At 46.8% G+C, this 26,410-nt stretch overlaps 1 protein-coding gene and 1 long non-coding RNA gene across 4 annotated transcripts in view; one reads left to right on the forward strand and one right to left on the reverse strand.

Moving 5' to 3' along the window:
• Positions 1-6,102: 6,102 nt before the first annotated feature.
• On the reverse strand, positions 6,103-25,705 carry LOC147754892 (uncharacterized). Of its 2 annotated transcripts, none has more exons than XR_015329755.1 (3): positions 25,392-25,705; positions 12,784-13,037; positions 6,103-6,760 (listed from the first exon to the last, which is right to left on the reverse strand). It is a non-coding gene; the product is annotated as an uncharacterized LOC147754892 (long non-coding RNA). The 2 variants fall into 2 exon arrangements; XR_015329756.1 differs by lacking the exon at positions 25,392-25,705 and adding an exon at positions 17,519-19,561.
• The window catches only part of LOC111252474 (T-box transcription factor TBX2-like), a 29,765-nt gene continuing 13,861 nt past the window's right edge, over positions 10,507-26,410 (forward strand). For both annotated transcript variants that reach the window (XR_015329752.1, XM_022810444.2), the window contains exon 1: positions 10,507-12,099. Coding sequence is in view for 1 of the 2 variants with exons in the window: in XM_022810444.2 (XP_022666179.1) it covers positions 11,885-12,099 (215 nt within the window). In the remaining variant the exon portion in view is untranslated. The remainder of the gene's footprint in view (positions 12,100-26,410) is intronic.

Below are 26,410 nucleotides of genomic sequence, written 5' to 3' on the forward strand. Positions count from 1 at the left end.
AGGCAGGCGAACGGGCGGGCGGGCGGGCGGGCGGGCGGTCGGGGTGGCTGGCTGTTTCTGGTTCTCCAGCCGGTTCTCCTGTCGTTTCTGATGCTGTTAATGTTCTTGCTGACAACTTCCGCCGTCAGCCATCGCTATCATATCTGGCGGCTAGGCTAGCCGTCGAAGATGCCAGCAGCAACTTGTGAATACTGGGATAATACATGCTAGCAACAGCACGCTTACAGGAACCGTAGGATGGGACTCTCGCAGATTCAAAGCAAAACCGTTGATACCGCTGCGTTCATCAGGATGCAGGCAAGCTAGTTTGACATCTCGTTCAAAAAATGGTTCTCTCACCCTGGAATAGTGTTATGTTGCTACTAGGAGACAGAAACTCTTCACATATTGAGAGCAGCAACAATCTGAGGATAATGGCACCATCATAATCGCCAAGCTACAACACACGAATTCCCATTTAAGATAACTTAGAGGTGTAGGTATTGCGGAGGGAGCGGAACGCCAGTTGCGAACATGTCCAGTAAAGAAACAATTTCATATCGAGCCTCGACCCAAGGACATTAATAGCCGATAACATGCTAAATGTACTATATAAAAAGAAATTCTATTTTCTTATAGAAGGAATATAACCAGTTATCGTAAAACGGGACAACGACAAGGGGACAGTAATGGTAAAAGTGCAAGGTCTTTTTCGCCAGACGAGTCCTACCGAATCTGGCAAAATCCGTATCTGGAATCCGACAGCATATCAAACATAGCAAACCAAATTTCGGATTTAGCTATATCGTCCTAGATATTCACTATCACAGTTCAATTTATGGGTTCATTGTAGATCTTGGGCTAAAGCAGCGTCTTAAATAATCTACACTATTACAGTTTAGGTATACATTTAGTTTGTCCTTGATCAGTCTTACGTTGTTTACTTTCATTACGTCTGTCTCGCTAAGCACTGCCGTACAACACGACATCCTCTATGTCAGCCGGCCATCTCGTAACGGTACTGCTGCCAAGCTGAAGTCAGAACGAAACGTAGTAATATAGGTAGTAAAAAAAAACTACCGAAGTCGTTCTCAATAGCCATTTACACAAAGGTTGTTGTATTCACAGCGCGCCCAAAATAACAGCAACAGCGGCGGCCAAGGCGCCATGACCCGCCCGAAACAGCAGATGGTAGGTACGTAGGTAGCCAGGTCGAAAATATTCATGACATCGTCAGCATCATCCCCACCAAAACTGCCACCTCTGATCATATATAATGCAACAGGCAAAAGATATCCGCCAGAGAAGCTGGTACATAAGCGGATCCGCTTTCTATAACCAACCCTCGCCCATCCGACGCGTCGAAGGGCTATGCGGCTCGGCTGCTACAACCGTATGCTATAAGTGAATGGTGAAGCTTCATTAGCCACCGTGCAGCATCTCCACTATTACGAGCATCGTACTGAAAGCAGAATATCTTCCACATGCATGGTCGTCATCATCAAGACCCTATAGGAGAGACTAGCCTGCTGATATCAGGCTTCTATGCAGCCGAACGACACCAATACATCGGATGAAAAAACTGCTAAAAATCCAGTGATCCGGCTTTACAGCGGCGATCAGACTAGTTCCGAACTGAAAATTTCACTACTACGTTTAGGTTAGATTCTCGGGTTTGCTCTAGATCTAACAAGATCTTCCTTCTGTCTGCGCTAAACAGCGAACGACATGAGGAACGCGGCAAACTAGAGATGAGGGACTTGAAGTGTGTATAGTTTTCCTCTCAGCCTGTATTTCTTTCTTGAATTTTCGCTCTGTTTGCGGGGTAATAGAAACGTCGGACTGCGACGCCACCCGAAAATAGATCAACAACTGGCACAGCTTGTCACCCGCCGCCGCTGCTAGAGCTCTCGCTGCTACTGGGATAGATAGCAGCGAGCGGGTGTTGAGCCTCAATTTTCGACCACTTCCCCCTGTACTTTTCAGCCTTTCTGAGTCCCGTTGATTCAGCCCAAACTATTATAACTGGCAATAGCGAGCTGAGCGGCGGGGTGCCGAAGCCCACATTATGCGCGGCAGTGTGGCACACTCATATGCACATGCATATGTCAAAGGAGCGGAGTATAGATAACATGGCCGATATTGCAGCCGCTGTTGGCACTGGTGATGTCCGCACCGGCGTTGCGATCAGTGAAGACAATGGGGAGGCGACCAGGGACGCGGCTTCATTTGCACAGAACCACATTTTGTCTCTCCTGGATCCTGTGACAGAGAGGAGAAGCGAATCGGACGCGATGTCGAGGGTCGGCGGGGATGAGTTCTGTAGGAGCTTTGAAAGATACCGTTCACTGAGAAATACAGAGTAGGAAAAGCGACTTGGGCAGGGAATGATGGTTCATTGTTTGCTTGTTCACGGTTGGCTAGATTGAATACGACAGCTATCGCAAACACGGGAGTAGCGTTTGGCGTAGGAGCAGAAGGCTATCCTCAAGGAAAAAGCGAAGTAGTCAACGAGATGAACTATTGAAAATGAGCAGGAATACACCCCAGAGCTTGGCTCCTTGGGGCTGAGAGAGACATCGGCCACGCTGCGTTAGGAAGGCATGAGAATGTTCAAATGATGCACGTGTAGAGAAAAAGGTGCATTTGAATACGTTCATAGGCTCAACACTCAAAGGGAAGGGAGACGCTCCGTATTATCAAAAAAAAATAAGCAGTAATAGCACTAGCAACTGTAGTACAACACAATTTGTGATACCTTGTGTCACAAACGTTTGTACGCAAACTTAGAACAGAACGATAAGTTCGATGGCGTGGTGGTCCTGGTGATTGGCTGGTCCAGCATCAATTTCGCTTACCTGGACTTAGGCTCTAGATGAAGCTCGAACACGTTTCAAAATAAATTTAATTTTTAATGATTCCCATACAGGTGCCTTTCGCCGCCGTAAACATTTCTACGTGTAGCATCAACATAAGACTTATGTTTTTTTTTTGTTACATCAACAATTGCCAGTTCACTACGAGGTTACTGCGAATTGTAGTAATAAATCAAAATGACCCAACAAAATTTTGTTGGATACAAAGATGGTACTGCTGCCAGATCCAATGCAGTTGTCGGAACAACGTCAGAAGACTGAAAGAAAGTTCCAGACACTAAATTGCCTTTTACTGCATCGAAATTATCGTTTCACCTGATCTGTTTATATACATATAGATCAGGAAAACGGCGTACACAATATTGTTTCTCTATGTTCTACTTATTACGTAACACGTAGCCAATTGTGGGATATTATACGGAACCGTTCGTTCGAATGTGCCCTCTGGTCTAGTTATCTCGTTGCGTATCTTCATGTCGACATGTCTACCTACCACATATACGAACAGATTGAGCTATTGCTTCTCGTCGCGTATGCCACATAGACCGGCAAACGTACACGACGTACGCTCAGCTCCTATCTAGTAAGACAGACGACGAAGATCGACGATCTGTAATGAGGCAGACGTGACCATGATGAAATTCTATACGTGTTTTTTTTGCTTGATTAAAAGAAGTTAAATAACTTCAAGTATACATTATACAAACCACAAACGATTTTTCTATTCAAGGCTACTATACCAAGACGACTACGGATGGCTCGAACGCTGCTAAAGTTAAGCGAAGATTATAGCTATGAATTTACACTAGTCCCAAAATAACTTGTGTGAATAAGTTATATAGAATCTCATTAGCTGTAACGTTCCTGATGGTGTTCAACCCGAGTAACGAAGCATCTACGTTTCAATATACGAAGGATCGTATAATTACGTCGTTCTGTTATAGGGTATTTTCATACTAAATTAAAGTCACTTTGAATTGGCACAATGAAACGTTCACCGTTAAAGGTTTTCAGACAAGAAATAGATTATGCGCAAAACGTAAAGGGTTGGCTTTTCTCATAGTGACCGGCTATATCAGCTACTCTTTAATGGCTTTAATAATGCTACAACATGCTTCTTAGACACAGACGGATTTTACGTAGGAACGCGAACGCTAATATATCAATAATGTTTATATAGTAAAATTATATTGAATCACATGTACATGTTTCACGGTGTAGGGAAGTGTCTAGGCATATTCGTCAATTTTTTTTAAATAATAACTGAATGTTTCTAACTGGATTTTACTATGATGACTAGAGTGGCCATTTTAGCATGACGGCTTCTTAAGGTGCACGACGTATATATAATATTGAGCCCCACCCGGGGGGACTAATTCAGCTAAGCGAGGCACAGTTAAGGGGCTTTCCTCAGACTCGGACCGGGTGGGTCGACCACACGCGTCGCCTAGGTACACACTACGCCGAAATTGACGTTTTCGCTTAAAGTCCTCTAATGGCTCGTACGACTTTCCACGAAGCAGCATGTTCGTGTCCCCTTGGTACGTCTGCGCTGAAACCTAAGCAGTATTTGAAGACTAGAACACTATTAACTAATTAGAAATTGAATTGAAATAAAGCTAATGAAAATAGCATTTTTAATCATCCTTTAGCAATTGCCATCTAAAATAAGTATAATTTTCATCTACTTTTGTATATATATATATATATATATATATATATATATATATATGAATTTCTTAACTAGTCCACTACTAGACTATAGACACGTAGTCCACACGAAAGGGTGTCTGAACATTCCCGCTCATACGTTAGCACACGTCGTTGACGCCGGTTCATTTTGTCGAAGTCTTTCGAAATGACCTCTAATAATAGAACGAAAGCAGGTATCTGTATGGTCATGCCGTCTTATTGTCGAACGATCTCTTGTCGGTTTCACTTAGGAGTCCTTTCCTGAGATCTGGCCACAGAAGGAATCTGTGTAGCTTTGTCCTAAATGGAAATGTTCAGTATTGAATATATGGCGATGAAGGTTAACTCAAGTATTTGTTATTATTGTAGGTAATTGATTTACAAGCCTATCCAATGCACCGCCAATGTGGAGCGTACTACAGATAATCAAACAGCGAATTGATGGTACTAACTTTTGCAAGCGATGATCAGAAGTATCTGCGTTTTAAATATGTCTGCGCACCATGTTCATTTCATAAAGCGCGTACTTTTGAAAATGTCTAATTTATAGAAGAACTACGCCTCTTCGTATCGTTGTATCATTCGCTGGTGTATAATGCTCAACTGTATTCAAGATACTGTATTCATTGTTAACCATTACATTTGTGCCGCATCGGAATGATTCTTTAAATGAAGACTTTGTCCGGCAAGCGTGTTTATTGCCCGTTGGGCTGACTTGGCCAGAGTTCTCGCGCAAACGAGCCTTCAGAGTATGACGCAGCGAAGCACGCGAAGAAATTGCTCTCGCGTTCATCGGATGGCTCGCCTGTGGTTTGTATGCCAAAATCAAAAGAAGTAACAGCGGAATAGGAGGTTCTAAGAAAGAAGTGCTGTTCGAAAAAGTTTTACCAAAACAAGGGGCCGCGCTGGAAGGCAACGCCTGGAAGGTTTGTCTGGAAACGATGCAGGTGGCTGGCGAAGAGAATTTAGCCTGAATGACCATCGCCTATAGGTCTGGGGGCAGTTATATAGCGGGATAGTTTATTGTACCAACCAATGCAAAGCCAAGCTAATGGAGAGCGCAGCTTTAGGCAGACAGTATTTTGTAGCTATGTTCTCGACGAACTAAGACCCATCGTACCGGGTGAGCGAACCACATTATTCCGGGTATGACCTGACGTATCATGCCAATCCGGTATTGTCCAGTGATGCGTTTGCAATCCATCTCCGCTAAAAAAGTCAACGATTTTTCCGATTCGGGATCATCCATTAAATCTGTTCTTCATGATCGTAGATGTTCACCGTGAGAATAAGCTAAAATTTTCTCAGTGGGTCAGTTAATATACGTAATGTTTGGGCATTTAATGTTGAACATCAATGTCATTTCGTAGCCGGTTATCTTTAAACCTTGGCCCACTCCGGCTGTCTACCGAGATATAATTCGATAAACAACCAAAGGTCAACGACGTGTGCCTTAAGTTACTTCTCACGCAAACCTGACTAAAAAAAGAAAAATTGCCTAAAATTACGACAACACATATGTGCCCACTGTATTAAGAAAAAATCACAATTTCTTTAGTTTGAGCAGATTTTTTATATTTCTCTAGTGTTTTACACATAAATAGCCCCGCTAAGTAACGCAGATGGAATGGATGGTTATTTTACATCCTTGTTGTACAGTCTCTTATTTATGGCGTTTTTGCTTGATAGAAATTTTATACACTTTCCGTTTGCAGAAGGCATACCGGAAACAGGGTAAGTTTTCTCGACAAGTACCGAAGCTAACAGCGCGTCGTCGTCTTCTACAGAGTCCCTAAAAAGTCATCTATAAATTTATTTATAGATTTATAAAATCATAAATCATTTTGAAATAAAACTGTGTTCGCTCTAGATTTTATCAAGCAATTAGCTAAAAGGCCGCCAACTCGTCGAATTTGCTCACACAACGATGGTGGTACCTTATACATATTTGGGCACTAAGGTTTGAATTTACCCAACAGCCCATGGCTGTTTATTTATGATCGGCTGATGGGACCCACCACGTAGGGCCTGTCTCCATGCCTTTCACCGTCTCATCGCAAATTCGATTTGCTCACATCCGCGCTGCACTGGTTAAAATTGCATTGCCCGCTGGTTCACACTCAATGGTTACCGGTCCGAAACCACCATTAGTGTATTATCGCTCTTGCCTTCAAATAACGCCTCTGAAGTTACTTGTTACTTACTTCGACCCTCTGAAATCAAACCCAGATAACGTAATTAGCACTCGCGATCAACCCAAAATCTTCTGTACTTAATCAGCCGATCGGAATATCTGGAATGAGCGACAAGACGGATAGCCTTCCGAGTGGCGTCTTTTTCGTTAATGTTTCTTATCGTTTTTATTTCAGTCGAATCTCTCATTTATGCGTTACCTAGTCGGCTATTTAGAGTCATTGGCGGTGGTTCACGATACCACCGTTTCATCATACAGCTCCGTTAGAGTCCATTTATTATTCGCACTACTTAGCTTTACGGTGCTAGTTATGTTTAGGACAAAATAGTGCGATGGCGCGTATCACTGTCAACGCTTATCATCGTCGTCGTCATAGTGAACGATCGAAGTCGGCCATCGCGAACCACGTAGGTCTAAGCCTGTTCTTTTTCCGGTGGGATTGGGTTGTTCCATTTGGCAATTGATTTGAAGTCATCCACGCGGTCATCAGCGATTCGCCAACGCTTGTGTCCTGGTATCTCCTGATTGCCATCGATATTGCTAGTCGTCTACAGATCTTTAGCAGCGACGGCAACGCCACTGTACGGACGCGTTGCCCAAACTATTGACGAGGATGTGGACGACGCGATTGAGGGTTTCATAGTAGTGGTATAGCGGTGTTTCGTTAGTCGGCGTTGTTTGTTGCGATTTCGAGCGCGTTAACGAGTCGCGTTTTCTTTTTGTTTCTTCGTTTGGTCGACTGCCGGCGCCTGCGCCGCCTGTACGGCCCTAGGAAATATCGTGAATCGTTATTGTCGGACATGAAGCTGGTAATAACGATGGCGGAGACCTCGACAACAGCGAAGCCGACGTTTTCCTTGATGCTAGCTTCTCTCACTGAGATGATATCTGTTGTTTAGTAACTGTTTAGACGATTTTCCCTTGTCAGCCAATCAGTTGGCTGGTTGATGGATACATATATGAGCAAAGACATACGGACGGACCAGCAAACCACCCTACGATTTGACGCGCCGAAGCAAAGTTATATGATTTATATTGTGGGATCGTCTGGTGGCCATTTAGTTGCCAGGCACCACGCGACTGCGTGCCCTCGTTACCCGTCGCGGTAATACTAACCCATCTGTCTACCTCCTTGTGTACAAACACAATGTACAATCGATTGAGAACCGTGAATAGACTCATTGGCGGCAGTAGTCCCATCGGCAGCGAAAGCAGCAAATCGCCAATACCAGAAATCGCCGCAGTCGGGAGTTCTCGCAGGGCGCGTAACTCCGCGGCCTGTCTATGTGGCCTCGCGTACTCGAGTCGCTCAGAAGCTCACAGCGACGGCAAAAAATAATGCCTCAACGACGGCCACAGCAGCATCAGAAGCAATACAAGAAACCACATGAAGACAGATTCAGCAGAATTGAAGTGGCGTCGAAATAGTGGCGGAACGCGGCTGTAATGCTACGTTGGCGTCAGAACAACGACGTCCGCGTACAGATATGCCATTGCTCAGTCTGGATGCCGCCGTGGCAAAATGCCGCTATGATAACCGATGTTGTCGGCTCAGTAACTGTTGTTCTCGTCGCCGCACACGCCGCTAACGTCCTACGAAAAGCAAGGAGCATAAGTTGGAGCTGCTAGCTGACGTCGTAGCGTCGGCGTCTGCGACAGCGGGGCCGCCCCTGCGGTCGGCTTTGCTTAAGTTGGTGCCGCTGATGCCAACCAGCAGCTCCTGCTGGTTCTATTGCAGAAGCCTATTGACGGAAAGACGAGTGCAGAGGGGCATTTCTCACTGACACAGCCGCCACAGTTGTTGCTGCTGCTATTGGTTCTAGAGGGATTGATTGCCTCTGAACAATTTGTATTGGCTATTCCGCTCCGTTGTTTGGTAATGCCGATTCGACAATAGTGAGGCAACACCGCAGACGCATCGCTGTGGCTGTTGAAGTTTCAGGCGCCACGCTGACGGCGAACTTTATCTCGAGCGCGTTCCTAGTTACCTCACCTTGGCGTCAATGGCACCAAAGCATTTCATGGACTCAGCATTTCTCTCCCGGCGGTTCAGTCAGCCGCTGCTGCCACTCACGAATGACGCCGCCGATGAAGTCCAATGTTGGTATGTATAATATAAATGATCAAGGTGTACTCATCGTCGGTTTACCTAGAGCCGATACGCAGTTAGTTATCCATGAGTAGCCTCATTCTCCATAGCGATGTGATGTTGTGTAGATAGTGAACCTGTCTGTCTAGCAGCGGCACAAACATCATGTCCTGTTATGTTATTAGTCGCTTGTTGTTGTTCTTTCTATTATTTCACTTGACTCTTGGCGTTAGCAGCCTCAGACATCACTTTAGCGGTGCTGTCTTTACCGCCCGTACACGGCGCACTGCTACGGGGTGGCATTCCCGCCGGCGCCGAGTCTGGCCTCCTTTGGGTTTGCCTGACGTCTGGTTCTCCTCGTTGGACCCCCGCTGGCTTTTGGCAGCCCCCAGAAGCGCTGGCTTACTCAGTCGCCTGGCATACCCGTGCTCGTATACCGAATAAAGCTGGAAATCCTGCAATCAACTGCGGTCGACGTGCCATCTTACCCCACTTTGATCATGTGTGTCTGTCAATGTGGACATGTCTGTATAGAATATATTTTCGTGCATGTATGTGTGTATTTGGCTGTGCGCCCGTCTCTTTGTATCATATGCCCTACCTAGTTGCCTTACGGTGCATTCGTTGTCGGTTGGACCCTTGTGCAGGGAAAGAACCCAGCAGTGCTGAGCGGCCCAACTGACAACGGCTCTTTGGCGCCACCGATAAAGACCTGGTGACGGCCTGGCGTGAAGCGCTCGCTCCATCCTGAACTTGCTTCTTTAGCAGCGCTTCCATGATGTCGCGGTTAATGTTTCTGTCGGGGCTATGCTAACGTAAAGAAGATGAAGCGAAAACAGGGGTTCGTGCTACAGTGAAAGCTCGGCCCGCCGATTAGCTGCAGGAGTTCAGCCGCGTATGCAGTACTTTGGCGTCGTCTTTATCGACGCCGTCGTACACTCAAACAGATCGGCCATTTTGACGGTTCGACTATGCTGCAGCAATAGCGCGTTTTGCCGTTACAGCAAGCTGCGACTGCTACCGCCATATTCAGCTACTTAGCCAACCAGCGTCAAGCTAGCAGTTCGCTGCAGAATCATTTTTACCCGACACTGACAATGACAGCGATCGAAGTAGTACTTGAACGTAACGGCACTAGCGGTCCACTACTTTCCTCTTTGTCTGGAGTTGCTCTATTTAATTCGCCCTGGTCGACAACTTTGAACGTTCTATTACAGCCACTGCACCGCCCCGAACGCGACTATCACCCAACGCTCCAGCGGCCTGCCGCGCATATTCTCCGCGCATACTCCCCCTTTCTCTTGCTTTTTCTGCTCATAGCCAGCCAAAGAACAAACATGTTGAGAACTGAGCTCACGGCTGTAGCAGCTGACGGCGGGGATAAGCCTGCAGCTTTCGGAGTCCCATTGCTATAGTCTTTCCTAGCGGCTGCTTACAGCCTCACTCAGCTCCCTTTGGCGGCACGACAGTGAGAGAGCCACGAATGCGTCGCCGCGGCCGAACCGAGCTCGATGGAAGTCGCTGGTCGCGACATGAAACAACGAACGATACAGCATCCACAATGATGGGGTGCAGGCAGCTATCACCGAGTAGCTTCTGTTAGAGCGGGTGGCTGAAAGACAGCGGCAGCGGTGCATTATCGCGGCGCCGACCGGAACGACGTGGGCTGGACCCACCCGGCAGCCGACTGCGAGAGTTTTGCGGGGCGGAGCCATCGCTCGCCGAGGAGGGAAAGGGCGGTTATTGAACACTGCGCAGCGAACAGGAGCGACACAGCGACAGGACCCCACACACGGCTGTAGCTCCCGCGCACACATTTCTCCACTTCTCGACACGAGAGGACTTGCGGCAGCCAACGGCAGCAGCAGCAACAACAACAGCAGCAGCCGCAGCAGAAGCTGTTTGAGCGCTTTGAGAGGCGTGAGATTTTCTGCAGTAGAGACTCGGAGCGACAAAGCACCGGGGCAGCGACGAAAACGAAAACGACGACGAACGACACCAGTCGAGACGAGAGAGAAGGGAGCGACAGAAGTGGCAGAAGTCGCAGCAGCAGCGGCAGCAGAAGTTGCGGCGGCGACGGCGGCGGCGGCGGCAGCAGACAGAAAGAATAGCGAGCGCCACCTTTTTTCTGACGACACCAGCGAAGAAGGTGCAAGAGCCGCCACTCCGATCGTCAGTGTACGTACGTCGTGCGCGGAGAAGACAACAGCAACAGCAGGCACAGTAGCAGGACGAGGGAGAGAAGCACCTATAAGCCAAAAAATAGTGCCAGTAACCGTTGAAACTGAGCGGAAAAGAGAAAAACGTCCAGCCAGTGATTACGACCACTGACGCCAGCAGAATCCTCTTCGAGCCTTAAAAACGTAAAGGTGTCAAAGAGAGCCAGAGGGCAATCGTTAGCGAATTGGACAAGTGCGAATGCTGTGAGAATTAAGTCCATTTGGCAACAAGAGAATTGCCCTCACAACAATAACTGCTAGCAATATTGGTGCAATTTCTGGCAGTCTAGTTTACTGAAACGTACTAAATACGAAATGGCACGGAAGAGCTGGCAGTCGATCCTATATTACTAACTAGTTGATGCCAGCTATCGTGAAGCGTTCGAGCGATCTTCCCTCAGGACGTGTTGGTCTTGATTAATGATCGATGCTACAAGCAGCTCTGTAACAGCTAAGCCTGCTGTTGCTGCTGCTGCTGCGCAAATAGGTTTGCGAATTTTGTGCCAACGACGTTAACTGTTAGTTCGCATTTGTTGCATCCATGTGTTTCCCCCCCCCAAGTGCGCGAGTAGAAGGCCTTATGTAGTGTGAGAAACCCATATATTCGGGGTACTGAGAGGCATCCGCTCATCTACGATTACGTTACCCAACGTAGATCCTCGATACTATCCACCGCCGTTCGCCCCCCCCCCCCCCTCCCCCTCCCTCTCCCCCTGCCCTCTAACGTATCCATTAAAGTGAAGACGTGATTAGGCTGAGCGGATCGGGTGCAGGCAAATAACAAATCGAGATTAGGAAGCTTCGGTTTTGCTAAGTTGTTGTGAAGTTACGTCCTATGATTTGTAGGGAAGTGAAAATGCGGGCTGAGGACGGTACCGATAAAAAGGACACGGAGACTGCGGCTCCGCGTAGAACATCAGATTTTAGCATGATGTCGATTCTGGCCGACATTCAGGACAAAGACGAGCCAAAGGTGGTGCTGGAGAGTCAGGAACTGTGGGAAAATTTCCACAACCTCGGGACGGAAATGATCATCACGAAATCAGGAAGGTGAGTGGGAAGATCAGCTGATCAGACAATTGCTCAACAGACAATTATGCATGATAAAATGAATTTGGTTCTGATCAAAAAACGTACGTATAAGAAAGTGGCTTCGGAAGCTTTTAAAACGCTTTGAATTAAGTGGCTGAAGAAATACGACGAGCTAGTAGTTACGGTGATTGGTCCAATGCAGGAAATTTCCTCAACGTATTCATGGTTACCCACCGATATCAGTGGTCGAAATCTTCCGCTACAAATGGGACAAGAGATCACTTTCACTACACACTACAGCCAGTGTACAATACCCTAGTCGATCGATATTTAATCGCCTTAATTATAAAAGAAAAGAGTCGTTGATTATAATATGCACCTGTAAAATTGTGTCCTCACTGATGTCCGATACAAAATACTTCTACTTCACTGCGCATAACATATGAGTATTATATTCGACTACAGATGTAAGATTGCTGCCGCTATTAGTAACATTTCACCTAAACAAAGTGATGCTTTCATGATGGCCATTGTGTCGATCTGCGGTGTTTGTACACTCTCTAGGGTCTTGTAAGCGAAAATTCGTCAGATCCTAAATCACTAAACATTGTTTTCGAACAATATATACCCCTAGTCGTCTATTTCTTATTGTTTATTTAGATAATGGAAGGCTTTCAATTACTGCTAACTACACACACTGACCCTATCGAAGTTAGGCCAGTACAAATCTTCAGTTTGTATGCATTCCAATCATGGTCCCGTGGCCAACGTAGCCGTCACCATTTAAGAAGAAAAGGTGTTAACGGTAGATAGGGCTGCGTATCGACGATGAAGCCACTCACGTATAGCACCGACATGCATAGACGCTTGCGCCGTACTCCTAGTAGTTGCTGTCCTTGTTTTCACATGCTTGTATCTGACGGCTACGACAAGCTGATGTCCTTATCTGATGACGTCTGTAACAAGCGATGTAAAGTATCCGTTGACTTAGCTAGTGTGTTTCGAGACTTTTCGCTTCTTGTTATTACGCCTCCTACATACTGAACACGTCTGCCTCGATGTCTGCTGCGGGTAACTGTGTCTTCACCCCTAGTAATAAAATAGTCAGGAGCTCCCAACGTTCATGAAACCCCTCCGCTCCTCGTTTCTGCTATCTGTTAAAAACACTCAGGGATATGCTAGTTTTTCACCAGGCAGCAATGATTTTTACCAGTGACAGGCAATTTTGTGTTCGCTAAAGCGATCAAATGCTCTTAGCAAGCTCTGACTGTGTCCTGAGCGAGGCTTCATTAGTGAGCCGCGCTTCGCACCTCTACGAGTCTTCATTGATCAATCCGCGATTCCGTCGTGGTGGTTGGAAGCTAATCGGCTGAATTCTATCACGATTGTTTCGAGACAAGGCGGGAAAGCAACAACAACAACAACAACAGCAACAACAAAGCTCAGACATGCACACGTCGCGCCAATGGTCCGCTTCATTCTATGGACGAGATACTCTTATGGAACAACGACGGACTTACCGCGTATGGGAGATCTTTATCACCATAGTGGCGACCTGGTTCGTAAAAGTTTGCAGCAGTTAATGTACGAGATGTACATGTGTGGTTTCGTTAACCATCATCTTCTGATATACCTATTCCCTACGGATTGGTCCTGACCAAGTGATCTATCTTCCCCGTGTTGTTTTCTGATATCGGCAGTAAGCCATACGTATTGAAACGGATCGGTCGGTTATCGTTTTATGCTCCACTAGTCATAGAACAGGCAATTAAAATCGACTTAACGGATTGGAAAGGACACATCCTTGGCTAGTTTTCCCTGAGGTACTTTCCGTTGATTCTTCCAACCCCAAATCAAGTGAAACCTATGCTAACTTGCCGCCTTTTAGTGCCTCTCTGTCCTTCAAAGAAGATGGTGTCACACATTATTGCTGCAGAATTATGCCACCATATATGATATCTCGCGCATCCACGTTGACACCCACGTCAATTTTTCTCTTATATCATAAATTGCTACATTTGAATAGACGAGAACTGTCTAGGCATCCTGACGACCTCGTTTCGTTCTGCTACAAATACGCATCGTCTTTAAGCATGTGTAAATCGCTAGCTATTTCGAGTGTCAGAGTAGACTGCCGTGTCAGCAGGCTGCCTTCAGTATCGCTGACACTACTTCATCTCGTACCGCCGATATAGCTTGACTCGCAGGCACCTTCAGCACTATAGGCTTTTCTCTACTTCGTGAAGTAGATGAGGCGTTGAAAAAATCAACAGCAACAAAGGCAAGCCACAAATTTCAATCACACACGCAGACAAATACCAATTGACTCGTCGTCAACGAACGTTAAGGCTCCGACGTGTCGATAAAAGCCGTCGCCACCAAATCGATAGCCCCCCAGTCCGAAAAAAAGAGAAAGTCGATAGAGTCGATCGAGCCTCAGCGCGAAGGGTCGGGTCAACCGTCATGAACTGGCAGGTTCCATAATATCCATTTATCTGTCTCGTCCCCTGATTTGTCTACGATTTCAGCGTTACGTGTGTGTATATATATATCCATAGGTGTACAAACACATCGAATAGTAGTTACATAGGTGCGATGTGAGTTCGTGTTTGTCTTAGCTGAGTATTAGTAAATTGCTGATGATACTATGGGCAGCTAACTCAACATACTGCTAACGCTTCGTCCCCAGACCCTTTTTTTTCTAATTCTTCGACGTTGTTCGTTCGATCTCGGCTCAGCACATGAACGAAGAACACGAGCGACGGTGGGACGCAACCGAGATGGCTCCGGAGCGACTGGCCGGCGCCGCCAACGACGGGTTCCGTCGCCAAGTTGGCGACGGCGTCGCTGCCCCGGGCAGGCTCCAAACAGACGAGAAATTCACCTAGGAGCGGTTGCTGTTGGACGAAACTACAGCAGCATCGAAGATCGCCTGGCTCAAACGCCAATGACGAACTTCGCTCTGCTTTACCGTACACGCTGGCGATGCCGGCGCACAAACGCCGAACAACAAGCGTAGTGAATTTGGCGCCGCAATGTAGGAAAATGCCAACTGGCAAACCTGCAGGACACAGGCACATAGCGGCATTAAGAAATTTGATTGGTATTAGTGTTTTTGTTATAACGCGATACAACGGAACGATACTGAGACGAGAAATCGTCTCGAGGTCTTATATCCATGCAGACTAGAAAACGCTTAATCTGCGATAAATGCTACCTGTTACGCCATCAGCGACTAATAACATTAAGAGCTGTGCGGACACCGGCTGTATGAGTAGCAAATAACGATTAATATCAAATTGTCTTGCATCTGTCGGGGGCATTGAAACGAGGAAAGTTCTGTCGAAGGTGTTTTTTACTTCACGTTTTGTTCGATTAAGTACCATACAGCACTGCTTTCTTTTCGAGATTATACACTAAGAAGCTAGCTAGATGTAGTTTAGCAGTAATCATTCCGTTCGTCCCCCCACTCCCAGGCCCCGTCGACGGTCACCCGACGCGATGGCCTCGTATTCTACGTTTTCCACTTACATCAATGGCCCTTCAAAGCCATTCTCCATACTCCATCCGTACGCTCCTTTCCCGCGAGCTCTAGTAACAGAGACAATACACCCATCTCGTAGCAACAATCACCACCACCATCATCATCGTTAACCTGATATGTTGTTGTTGTTGTTGTTGTTGTTGTTATTGCTATCATGTTCACCGTATGTTTCTCTGTTGCTATTCGTCCTCCCCGTCGCTGCCGTGATGCGCGCCGACGGTAATTAACGTTCTGCTTGCTGACTGACAGGGTCTGCGACTGCTAAGGCTGCCTGCCCTTGTTGTAGTCTACTTGTCGTCGTCGATGATGGTGGCGTTGCAGCTGCTACTTTGCTACATTTATCTCAGGCGTTATCGTTGTTCAAACATCTGCCCGTCGTCTTGCCTTCATATTCACTCAACTTCATAGTTCATCTTCGTTCGACTACGACACGCATTTAAAGCAGTACTGATGCTTGATCACAGTGAATAGATACGCATGTATGCGGCGCTTCTTTATCCGGTTCATACGTATCTCTGTGAATCTTTGTAAGTGTGTACACGTTACGTTGAAGCATGAGTGGGAGCGTGGCCGGTCGCTATTTTAGCCTCCAGTTGGTGGTAATGATATAGTTGTTGAGGCAACGGCAGCTGCTGCTGTTACCGCGACACGACCACTGTCGATCCGGAGGCCTCGCTTCTGGTCCACCGACTTCAATACCGTCATCCAGAGCGCATTGCGTTACACAAGAACTTTTCAGCTACCATACTTCGAAAAGGTGCTGGCCATTTGGACATGCTTCTACGAATATTAACGATAGTAATAAGCTTAGCGCAGAAACTATTGTTTACTGTGCATGTGGCTTGCGGAGCGGTACGGCAAAACGCGGCAGGCAAGGCCGTCCCTTTGTTTAAGGTTAAATCTCGTAGTTTCGTTTGAGCAAACAGCTTCCTTAATTCTCCTTTGTTTGTCCTGTAGCACGATTTGCAAAAAAGGCATTCGAAATCAGGCTGATGTGTGTTGCCTTTCTATGCCAAGCTTCACTGACAAGCACCTTTCGAGTAGTTTTCCTTTACATCGAATCGTTTCAACTATCGCTAACTGTCGTAGCGGGGACAGATGGTCGATTATCCACAGAAAATCTGATAAATATCGAAACGTTTTACACAATAGCTATGTCAGACAACTGAACACAGCGGAGTAGCGCATTGGGATCTAATAAGAGTCAAATGAAGAATGACCCACCTACCAAGAAGCCATATCCATGATATCAATTTTTCTATCAGCTATAATATCTACATGGGTAGACAATTCCTGGAGGCGAGAAGTATAACAGTGCGGCCAATAGATAGGAATTGTGACCTTTAATAGTACCGCGTACGCAAATTATTAATGATCGAATGCTAAAAATCCGATCGAAAAAAAAAAAAAAAAGGTTGGAAAAAAGAAACATTAAGGCTGAAAATCTATCCTGCGGCCTTTAATACTAATGCTCTATCAACAACAGCTAATACGTCATTGAACGAGTCGCGTTCAGGACTCCAAAGGTGACCCTGAGCGTTGGCGTTATTCGTACGAAGAGGGATTCGTTGTCGTTGTTGCTAACGCCGCTACAAAATAGAAGACCAAGGGCTGGAAAGCTCATTCCTGTAACAGCCACACAAACTAGCTATCTTCTATTACCATTGAATGCGCTGACAGTTCTATATATCGTGCTCCTATGCTTCTCGTCTGTTTTGAAGCTAGCGGGACATCTGTTTCGTTAGGACCTCGAAGAAGCAAATGTATATTATATATGCATATATACAGATGTAGAGGAGGGACCTACGGCAAGGTGACTCTGCCAGAGTCACCTTGCCGTAGTCCACTGATGGAGATCATGGATTTCTAGTTCGCTTGTTGCCTGTTGCTCACCTCTTGTTGTGGCAATAGTCGTTGTCGCTATTGATGTTGTTGTTGTTGTCTTTGCAGAGTTGCTAGTAGACAAGCTTCACAGGTGAACATGTGTGACAAGCTGACTCAAGCGAAGGTTCGGCCGCTGTCCACGTTAACATGGCGCCGACCCTGTTGTCACGGTCCTCGCCAGTCTCGAGCCCGATCGTTCGGAGTTTGTCAATTCAGCGGCCCGCCGGCCGGCCACTCGGTAAATGAATGCGGTTGATTGGCGGTCACGGTCCTTCCCTAGAGCTGGTCCCTCTCGCTGAGAGCTGCTGTTGCGTCAACGTTTCATTAGGTAATTGTAAGATTGATGACGGGATCACTCCGCAGCTTTTACACAGTAGCGATAATTCCGTTTTGGCAGCAGCTTGTCAAACTGTACCGCGAAGTTTCATTTCGCTCCGGCCATGCAACGTCAGAGAATCGCTCTCTGTGACAGCGGCGGCTAGCAGCACAGGCCAAGCATCGTGCTGTTATCGTACACGGTCGTTCAAATCAATATTTGGTCAGACTGCGTTGAGTTGAATGATTGAAATGAGCTCCCTGTCCCGTTGACTATCAAACACATCGACGGATTAGTCCGAGGGACGGCAGCGAATCTAGCCAAAAACGGCATGTCGCGGAATAAACAGACGCGCGCAAAGACGCTGGCCTAGACGCCCGGATCGAACGCTAGTAATAATGAGCTCGACAGAAAGAGATGGATAAACAACGGGAGGCGAGGAAGAAAGCACCTGTTTTTCTTAATGGACCATGTATAACTGAACAATAACGAGAAGATGGCCTGTGGCTGAAAAAGTCAAGATCAGTATAACGTGCTGAAGTGATAATGATGTTGATCGGTTTTTGCAAATACCCTCCAATATGCAGACGCGTTATTATCGAGTCGCTATGAAGCTGGCTGACGTTGTCCGTAGTAATGGTGGCGGTAGCAAGATTAGGCCTCGAAGCCGGCCACACGATGTTGTTCAGGGTAGAAATGTATAGATTTTTTTGAGCGTCACAACAGGACAGAAAAGGGCACGCCTGAACTAGGCAATTTGGCATACATTTGCTGTTGCTTTAGCAAGCGAAACGCTCATCGGTGTGTCGTATTCACCCAGCGTTCATCATATGATATGAACAAAGATGCTCTGAAACTAATTCAATTAAAGGCAATTTTCTACTATCGTAATACTGCAGAACAGATCCAGTACTGCCACGAAAAGTACTAGCAGTTCATGCGCAGCGTAGGCGGAATGATCCGAATTCCTAGATGCCGTCCGTTTTTTGTGCCTAGTGTTTCTAGCCGAGAATTGAGGAACGCTTGGGGGAGGTCCGTTATGTGGCGTCGCCATAGCGATCGTTCGAACTATTGCTATTGGGCCATCTACTCCGGTTGTTATCATGGTCGGATAGCAGCGCTTGTTTGGGAATTGCTCGCTGTTTTTGAGTGTGTCGCTGCTGTGGGCGACGCTGGCGACAAATATGGCCATAGCATCATTAATTATCAGGCGATCTTTGTTGGCGTTTGATCGCCACTTAATACATCGAGTATTATCAGCACGGCCCCCACCTATAGCTCTTCGATTACCTGGTCGTCTCCCACAGTGTAATGACGTCATGGCCCAAAAAGTCCAGAGGCTTCAAGCTGACAACGCTCGGCCGGCCTGGGTATCGATGTGTACACGTCACGCATCATCAACGACTAGCTTGGGGGAGAGGTCTACGTATGGCATATATGTATACGATGATGATATCTTGCGGTTCGCTATTCCACCGTACTATTCTATCCACTGAAAAGCCAGCAGGGAACAACGGGTCCACTCGAAAGATTCTCCATCCTCGTTTATCGGTATAGTAGGCTTGGCCTAGTTGATCGTGTAAAGCGGACGCGTATCACATAGACGCTATGGGTAACGCATATATTGGAAAATAAAGTGAGTTACTTCACTAATATGGAAAAGCATATTTCAGTCGCCTGTGTCTGCCGGGTGTGGTCGAGCACAGAAAATAAGTAACAAGAAACAGGCTGAATCATAATTGCTTGTCCTGAACCTGAGGCGCGCTTAGCCCAGCGTTACAAACAAACAAACAAAATGTAAACTTCAATTTCAGCCATCGTTTCTTTTTACAGGTAGCTAAAGAGTTGCTGTAATGAATATCTCTGTCCCGCCCTTTCAGCCCAACCGCTTTTTTACAGCCTATATACATGGCATATCTCACATAACATTAACTTAATTTAACTTTCATTGTACATAACGTCACCATTAATAGCAACGACAATCGTAGTACTGATAATGAATTAAAGTCATATAACCACTGGCGTGCTAAAGCAAGTCGCCAGTTGCTCACAGGATGTTCACAGGCTTTTAAATACTGTGTGCGCTCCCCACTCCTCTTCAGGCGTCACGCGGATCCCTTTGAACACTCTGCACAATGCACTAAAGAGGTTTGGTTAACACCATTACAATCATTAGTCTCGTCCCCATCTGCCACTATTACGGGCTGTCAGCTCCGCTTTCCTCTTTTCCTGCGTTTTACAATCACCCGCCGAGAGATGTCACCACCTATTCACTGTAACGGCAGGTTGATATCACGTCGTTTGTCGCCGTTGACTCGAGCCCGAGAGCGACTGGGCCTTGAGTACGCCAGGCGACGACCCGACCCGTGGCGAAGAAGGTTACAACCAGCCAGACATAAAGGAGAATTTAAAATGGATAAAGTGCAAGTGTACGGCATTATGTTATTGGGCCATTCTGTCGTCGAGTGACTCTGTAGATTTTTCGCCTGCTTCGTGTATTTAAATAGATCTGCTCGTTTGCTGTCTGCCGATGCCACACGTGCCATAAGTTGCTTCACAGGCTGTCGCAAAGTCACTCAATGGTCATCGGCCGTAGCCGGTGCTATTGAGCTTGCCTGAGGTTCGGGCAGTTTGCTATTTTTCACTCGAGGAGTAAAAGCAGCTGAGACGTGCTGATGGCTAACTGGACCGATCAACTCGGCCGGACTTGCCTGTGTGTCAGGCGTCTCAGCCGACGCCCGCTGAAGTCGATACGCGAGGACAAGCGCTCTGAGTCCATCTTTGTTCTCTCATTACATTTATTCAATAACACTCCTAGTACGCTCCTGAGCGAGAACAGTATCCAATAATTTGAGCACATGCTTCGTTTGCTACTTCGAGCCAGCTATCCATCCACTTTTCGACTCTCTGCAGCACGAAACAGAGTCGCGTTGATCAGGGAGCCAGGCGAAGTGTACCACTGCCACACAAAAAGACAAAATGTCTCTTCAAGTGGGCGGCATGGAAAATTTAGGCGCCTGGTAGGGTGCCGTTGATAGCGGTGACAAATTAGTCTACGAGACTTCGACCACGATCACCATGGATAAGAGCGCCTAGAATCAGCGTGAGTGTCTGAGTGCTCGGAGATCGGGTGGGTTGCATGCTGTATCTGATGAGCAGGCTGGGGTGCCATTGCCTTTTGCCCGGAACCTTGGCTATGGCACAAGTTATGTTTGTTTTCAATACCGTTGATAAACAATGTCGTTTTTGTAGCAAATGAATAGTAATAAATAAAATTCTATAATATTGAATAGGTTAGTTTTCTGATAAAAGCGCGGGACTGTCTTCTTGTTCGATTACGTTAATACCATAGCCTGCCAGCTAACGCGTGGCGTTTTACGTAAGCGCCGGCAACTTTAACTAACTAGACTCCGTGACAGTCGAAGTGACACAACTTAGCAGATTTTATACATCGGTGCGATTCAAACTCAAGCCAGTTTAGCAGGTCCGCGAAGCTGTTGTGTACGGATAGGGGTCTCACAGAAGCTTTTGCTATGGCGAGTGTGTCCGGCATTGCCAGCAAAGCTTTTGTACCCTCTAGGGATTTTATCACTCTACATAAGGGAGCGGACAGACACAGGGAATAAGACGATCATTGCCCTCGCTGTGTAGCGCCTTTCGTCGCTAGAGCCGAACAATCGAAAGCGCCGAGAAAGAAGCGCCGTTCGTTGCTGATCACCAAATCGAATTAGCTCATACTGTAATACAACAAGCGGGTGCTTAGCGAAACACTCACCGCGTTCCCTTCAGCTGGCCAGCTAGGACATCGGGCTCGTGTGTCGTTAGACAAAGAAAGGCCTCAAAGCATCGCTGGCCCGCAGCAATTTCCAATAGAAATTGTTGTTGCCGGTCTGGGAGCCGCGTTGTGGGAAGGAAGACCTCTGTGTGGGGTAGGCAAAGCAGTCTACCTAACCTGCTACCGTACAATATGCAGTCGGTTCGATAGTTGTGCTACACTTGGAACGGAACTGGAGTTAGCGGCTGATGTGTGTGTCTATGTGGTAATGACCAAGCTGGTAATATACGAGCCAACAGACAAATGAATTGCTGCGTTTTCAAGAGCCGTACCGCGATGGCTCTCGGCGTGTGGCTGTCGACACGTGCGCAATCCTGCCTAATTTGTCTCAATAGATATGTGTGAATGCCCTTCCTATTGTACATACCGTCATACCAAGCTGCTCCATTGTTTCCTCGCAAAATTAGGAGACACCGGGCTGACTAAGTACTGAGAAAGATCACGTAGAATTTTGCAGAAAGACGTAAATGTAAATCTGTGTAGACGCTGCAGTAAACCTTTCTCCGTCCCGGTAGCCGCGCTTTCAACGAAAGCTCTATTGAAGACTGTCTTGATTCCAAAAGGCATCAAGCGTCTCGTCAAACCGTGAATCCAGTAGTCACAGCATCGGTAGCCCAAGTGGGTCGTCTCCCTTCCGATGTGGACTTTGAACCGCGTCAGATCAGATATTGAAACCTGAACGAAATCTGTTATAGCTGATTGTCTAGACTCTATTTTCGTTCGCCTCGATAACTACCGGCGAAGCTCGAATATGAAACCTGCCCCAGGCAAAGGTCTTTAGCTCTAAGTAGTCAACTGCTTCCAGAGCCTGCTGATTGACGTCGCTGTTGTAAACCGATGTTTTCCCCTTTCTCTCTATTCTGAGGCGTCAATTATGAACTTCTTTCGGTAATCTCGCTTTCGAGTCTCGTTCGTTTGTTCGTGCGTGCGTGTTAAATTATTATCGCCATCATTGGCTGACTCAGCGGTGTCAGCCGGCCAGACAGGCAGCGCCAGACACGGAATCTGCCTGGGCGCCAGTACTCCTGGAAACCCGTCTGCTGTGCCGAAGCGGCTGCTGCTGATGCTACCACGAACAGTCCTGGATAAACACTCGCAGCGCTTATATCTATAGCAAGACCAAGAACTGTGGCTCTCCGTTCCAGATAGCGCGGAGCGCAAAACGGCGACGGAGTGGCCATGTAGCGTCCTCGGCTTGGCTCGGACCTGCTTGTCTAGAGCAGTCCGACAACGACTTCCCTTTCGAGAGGAGACTCCAGTCTGTTGGCGTCGCGCGCGGATTCAGGTTGCGCCGTTCCCCGAACACAAATCATAAGAAATCGGCCTTTGCGAAGGCAACAACACATTCGAATTGGAACGGGTAGGATAGAGGTTCGGCAGATCGACACAGACATGATTGACTGACAAATCATAGCGAGGAAAGGGAAAAAAGATACGGATGTAAGTCTGCTTGCGTTGCGCCGATCACGAACATCTTCACTACTGAACGCGCAGCCGTCGCCAATATCGAAATCAAAATCTGTCAACGTGGTGATACGGTGTCATGGTGTTCTTCAACTTTTACCATGTATAAGTCTACCTATCAATGGAAATGCGAAAGTGCAGCGTTCAGACGGAAATTCCGTATAGTTCTGGCTTGGTAACACATCTGCGTGGAGTGGCCGGTTCCGGCATCACCAAGTGACTGTAGATATCCACTACACTAGGTTATGGGTAATGTCTAGTATAATAGACGGGCAGGCAGACTGAGGAAACGGGATGGGTAACGAACACGCTAGCTACTAGCGGATAATCATGTAAAATTTCTTCTTTGCCCCAGCTTGTGACAGTTGCAAATGTTTCACTGGTAAAACAGCGTTGGGCAATTCGTATCTATTGACTTGTTGCAGAAATAAGCTACTTGGTGTCAACTAAGATAATTATACAATTGATTTTTTCACGGAAAAAAGATAACGACTTTTTAAACATTTCATGGCCCACCGGCATCTCGCTCTCAGGCTTCCAGATCATATCAGTTGATCGCCTATTTCTCAGAGATGAAACAGCGCCTACTGATTCGCAGACGAATCAGCAACATCAGTCGGGACCGCTTTTGCTGTTTCATTCATTTTTGATTCGTTGTGTTGTTGTTATTGGTTGGCTGAGACAAAAAAAAAACCAAGCTGCGCTCTTAGCGCTCTAATAGGCACATTACGCTATTGACTATGGTGGAAGCGGTACGTGGGCCCTGTCGGTGGCTTGGCGACTATCTGAACTATGTCGGAAACTCGATTCCTTCAGACACCGATAGCTCTTCTGTAACTTCGAGTAAGAGACTGTCGTTCTTTCTGAGTGACGGTGAGGGCTAAGTGTTGCTTACGTGTAGAGATAAGATTGCTGGTTGCCATCCGCTTATAGCCATCTTCACAAGATTCAGTTACCGCGGTCGTAGGGAAGCAGACTTTTTACACGAAAATACCCAAACAACATCGCATCCATTTCGCTGGAACATCCGGGGATCAGTGTCTATGCAATTCACCAATTGGCAGTATGCACTCGAGGGGCAGGGACGAAACTCGAGCTGCCTACGCATGTCTCTATGAGTACGCTAAATAAGACGTTGTCGGTTCACGCGTAACAGCGGTGTGTGATGATTGTCCTAAAAAGCCACGTCCGGGTATTGTGTTTAACTAAGTGCTCAGATTGATTTCATGCAGGTAAATAAGAAGGCAGGCCAAAGCTGACCTGGCAAGACGCAAGGGATCTGTTGGGATATCAAGCTAATGACACGGGTCGTGCAGAACGTCATAGCTTTAGAGAAGTAACAGAAATCTTCACGTGATTGTTTGAACACGAAAATTAAAAGTCAGCCAGCGATTTCCTATATTGGCGTGTAATCGTTGTCGCTCTTCTTTGCCCGCTCAATGACCTGTCACTAACTGAGAAACAGTCACGTCACTGGCGCGTCAACGAGTCGTTACCTGTTCGAATTTCAGATCAAAGACGAGACGAAAAAGAGGAACTTGATTCGATTCCAGCTGCCGCTAGACACCATAAATCATGGCATATCGACAGGGAATAACAACGAAATGAAAAGTGTTTACTTGCGGCGCTGATTAAATTTTAAGTTGCAAGCTGACGAGCGACCGGTTTCTCTATCTCACACGAATTTGTCAGCGTTTCGAGAAAAGAAACTTCGGCTTAATATGTTCTACGAGCGTGGCGTGGCCTTGAGTCGGCCCAGCGTTCCCACCCTTAGGACTAATATCACGTGGTGTCCACTTACGGGAAACAACAGCAACAACAACAACAACAACAACAGGAATGACAGTAAGAAACGCATTAAGACGCTCTGCAGAACGGAGTGACAGAGAATTGCGAGCTTAATGATGCTGCTTGTGACGATCCGTCGGCGCCGCGGTGTCTCGACTTTCGACTTTGCTGAGCAAGCAGATCGGTTTCCTCTACTTCCGAAAGAAGCGGTACCGGCGTATCCGGAGCTCATCTCTTCCAGAAAACTCTGAAACAACAGTATTGGCCTAAACCGTCCGGTATTCCGTCGATTATCCTGCGTCAATTGTCCGTTGTTCTTTCGTCCTATAGGAATGGATGGATGCTCTTTGCAGGTCTATGCTACCTATGGTGTATTTCTAATCTACATATGTGACCGTATTCTTAGGGGGCGGCTCTGAATAAAGCTATGTGCACATTACATGTTATTGTTCCAATAACGGTGGCCTGTTTCGACTTACTCTATTTGCTCTGCTCTGGCGTGTCGGCCGGCCGGCAGGCAGGCAGGCAGGCAAGCCTTTTTTGTCCTCAGCAGCTAATATGCGCTCGTTCCTTTCTAGCTATTCGTTCCATCAGCGCGCTCCATCTTCTTCCCTGGTAGTTACGCGATCGTACCCTTGTCGCGACATGAGTTTCACCCTAATTGGTCGCGTCGAGTCGCTTCACTAAATTATAATAACATTGCACAACAACAGCTACCTTTATGTGCTCGGGGCCAGACACGGCGGCGCCAGCTCGCGCCTGTCAGCAACGCCGCCGTTGTCTAGAACACAACAAGCTTAGTCTGAGGATAAAGGGAAAATCGTTTAGAGAGGCTGCCGAATGAATCGCTGTGAATAGCAGACGACGAACGAATCACAGCCGAAGGCGGCAGCAGCAGCAGCAGCAGCAGCTCTGCCGGCAAGGGAACACAAGAAAGCTATCGTTGTCCTATTTGTAGTACTAGTGGCAGTAGCGGCAAGATGTAGTAAGTAATGCGTTGTTATTAGCATAACAACGTCTTCCGCAACATACCGAAGATAGATAGATAGCGCATGCCGTGTCGATGAGTAGTTAGAGCCGATGATCTAGAGGGAGCGCGGGTCGACGGGCGGGAAAATTTAATAAAAATATAATAGAAGTAGAAACTGGTTGAAATTGGAGAGAATTCAGTGAGTTATTTGCATATGTATAACCATATATATATATATATATATCTACCTAAACTCGATGTGCTAGAGAACGCCCTCGTCAATTCCTGGTGAAAAATTGTAAGCGGGTATTATTGAATCTTGGTCTGGGTCGGAAACATTCTTGTGAGCTTTGAAAATTCAGCGATAACTTTTCGCCAAGGACATGGACGCGCACAGGTGAATAGGCCGGGGATACAACAGTGACGAAGTGAGAATAACAACGAACCAAACTGTGAAGCGATAGGCAAAAAAAGGTATACTTATAGAGAAGATTTACCAATATACATCTATGAAGCCCGTCAGTGAGA

The sequence above is a fragment of the Varroa destructor genome, unplaced genomic scaffold (assembly GCF_002443255.2).
Source record: "Varroa destructor unplaced genomic scaffold, Vdes_3.0 BEIS01000006.1, whole genome shotgun sequence".
NCBI lineage: Eukaryota > Metazoa > Arthropoda > Arachnida > Mesostigmata > Varroidae > Varroa > Varroa destructor.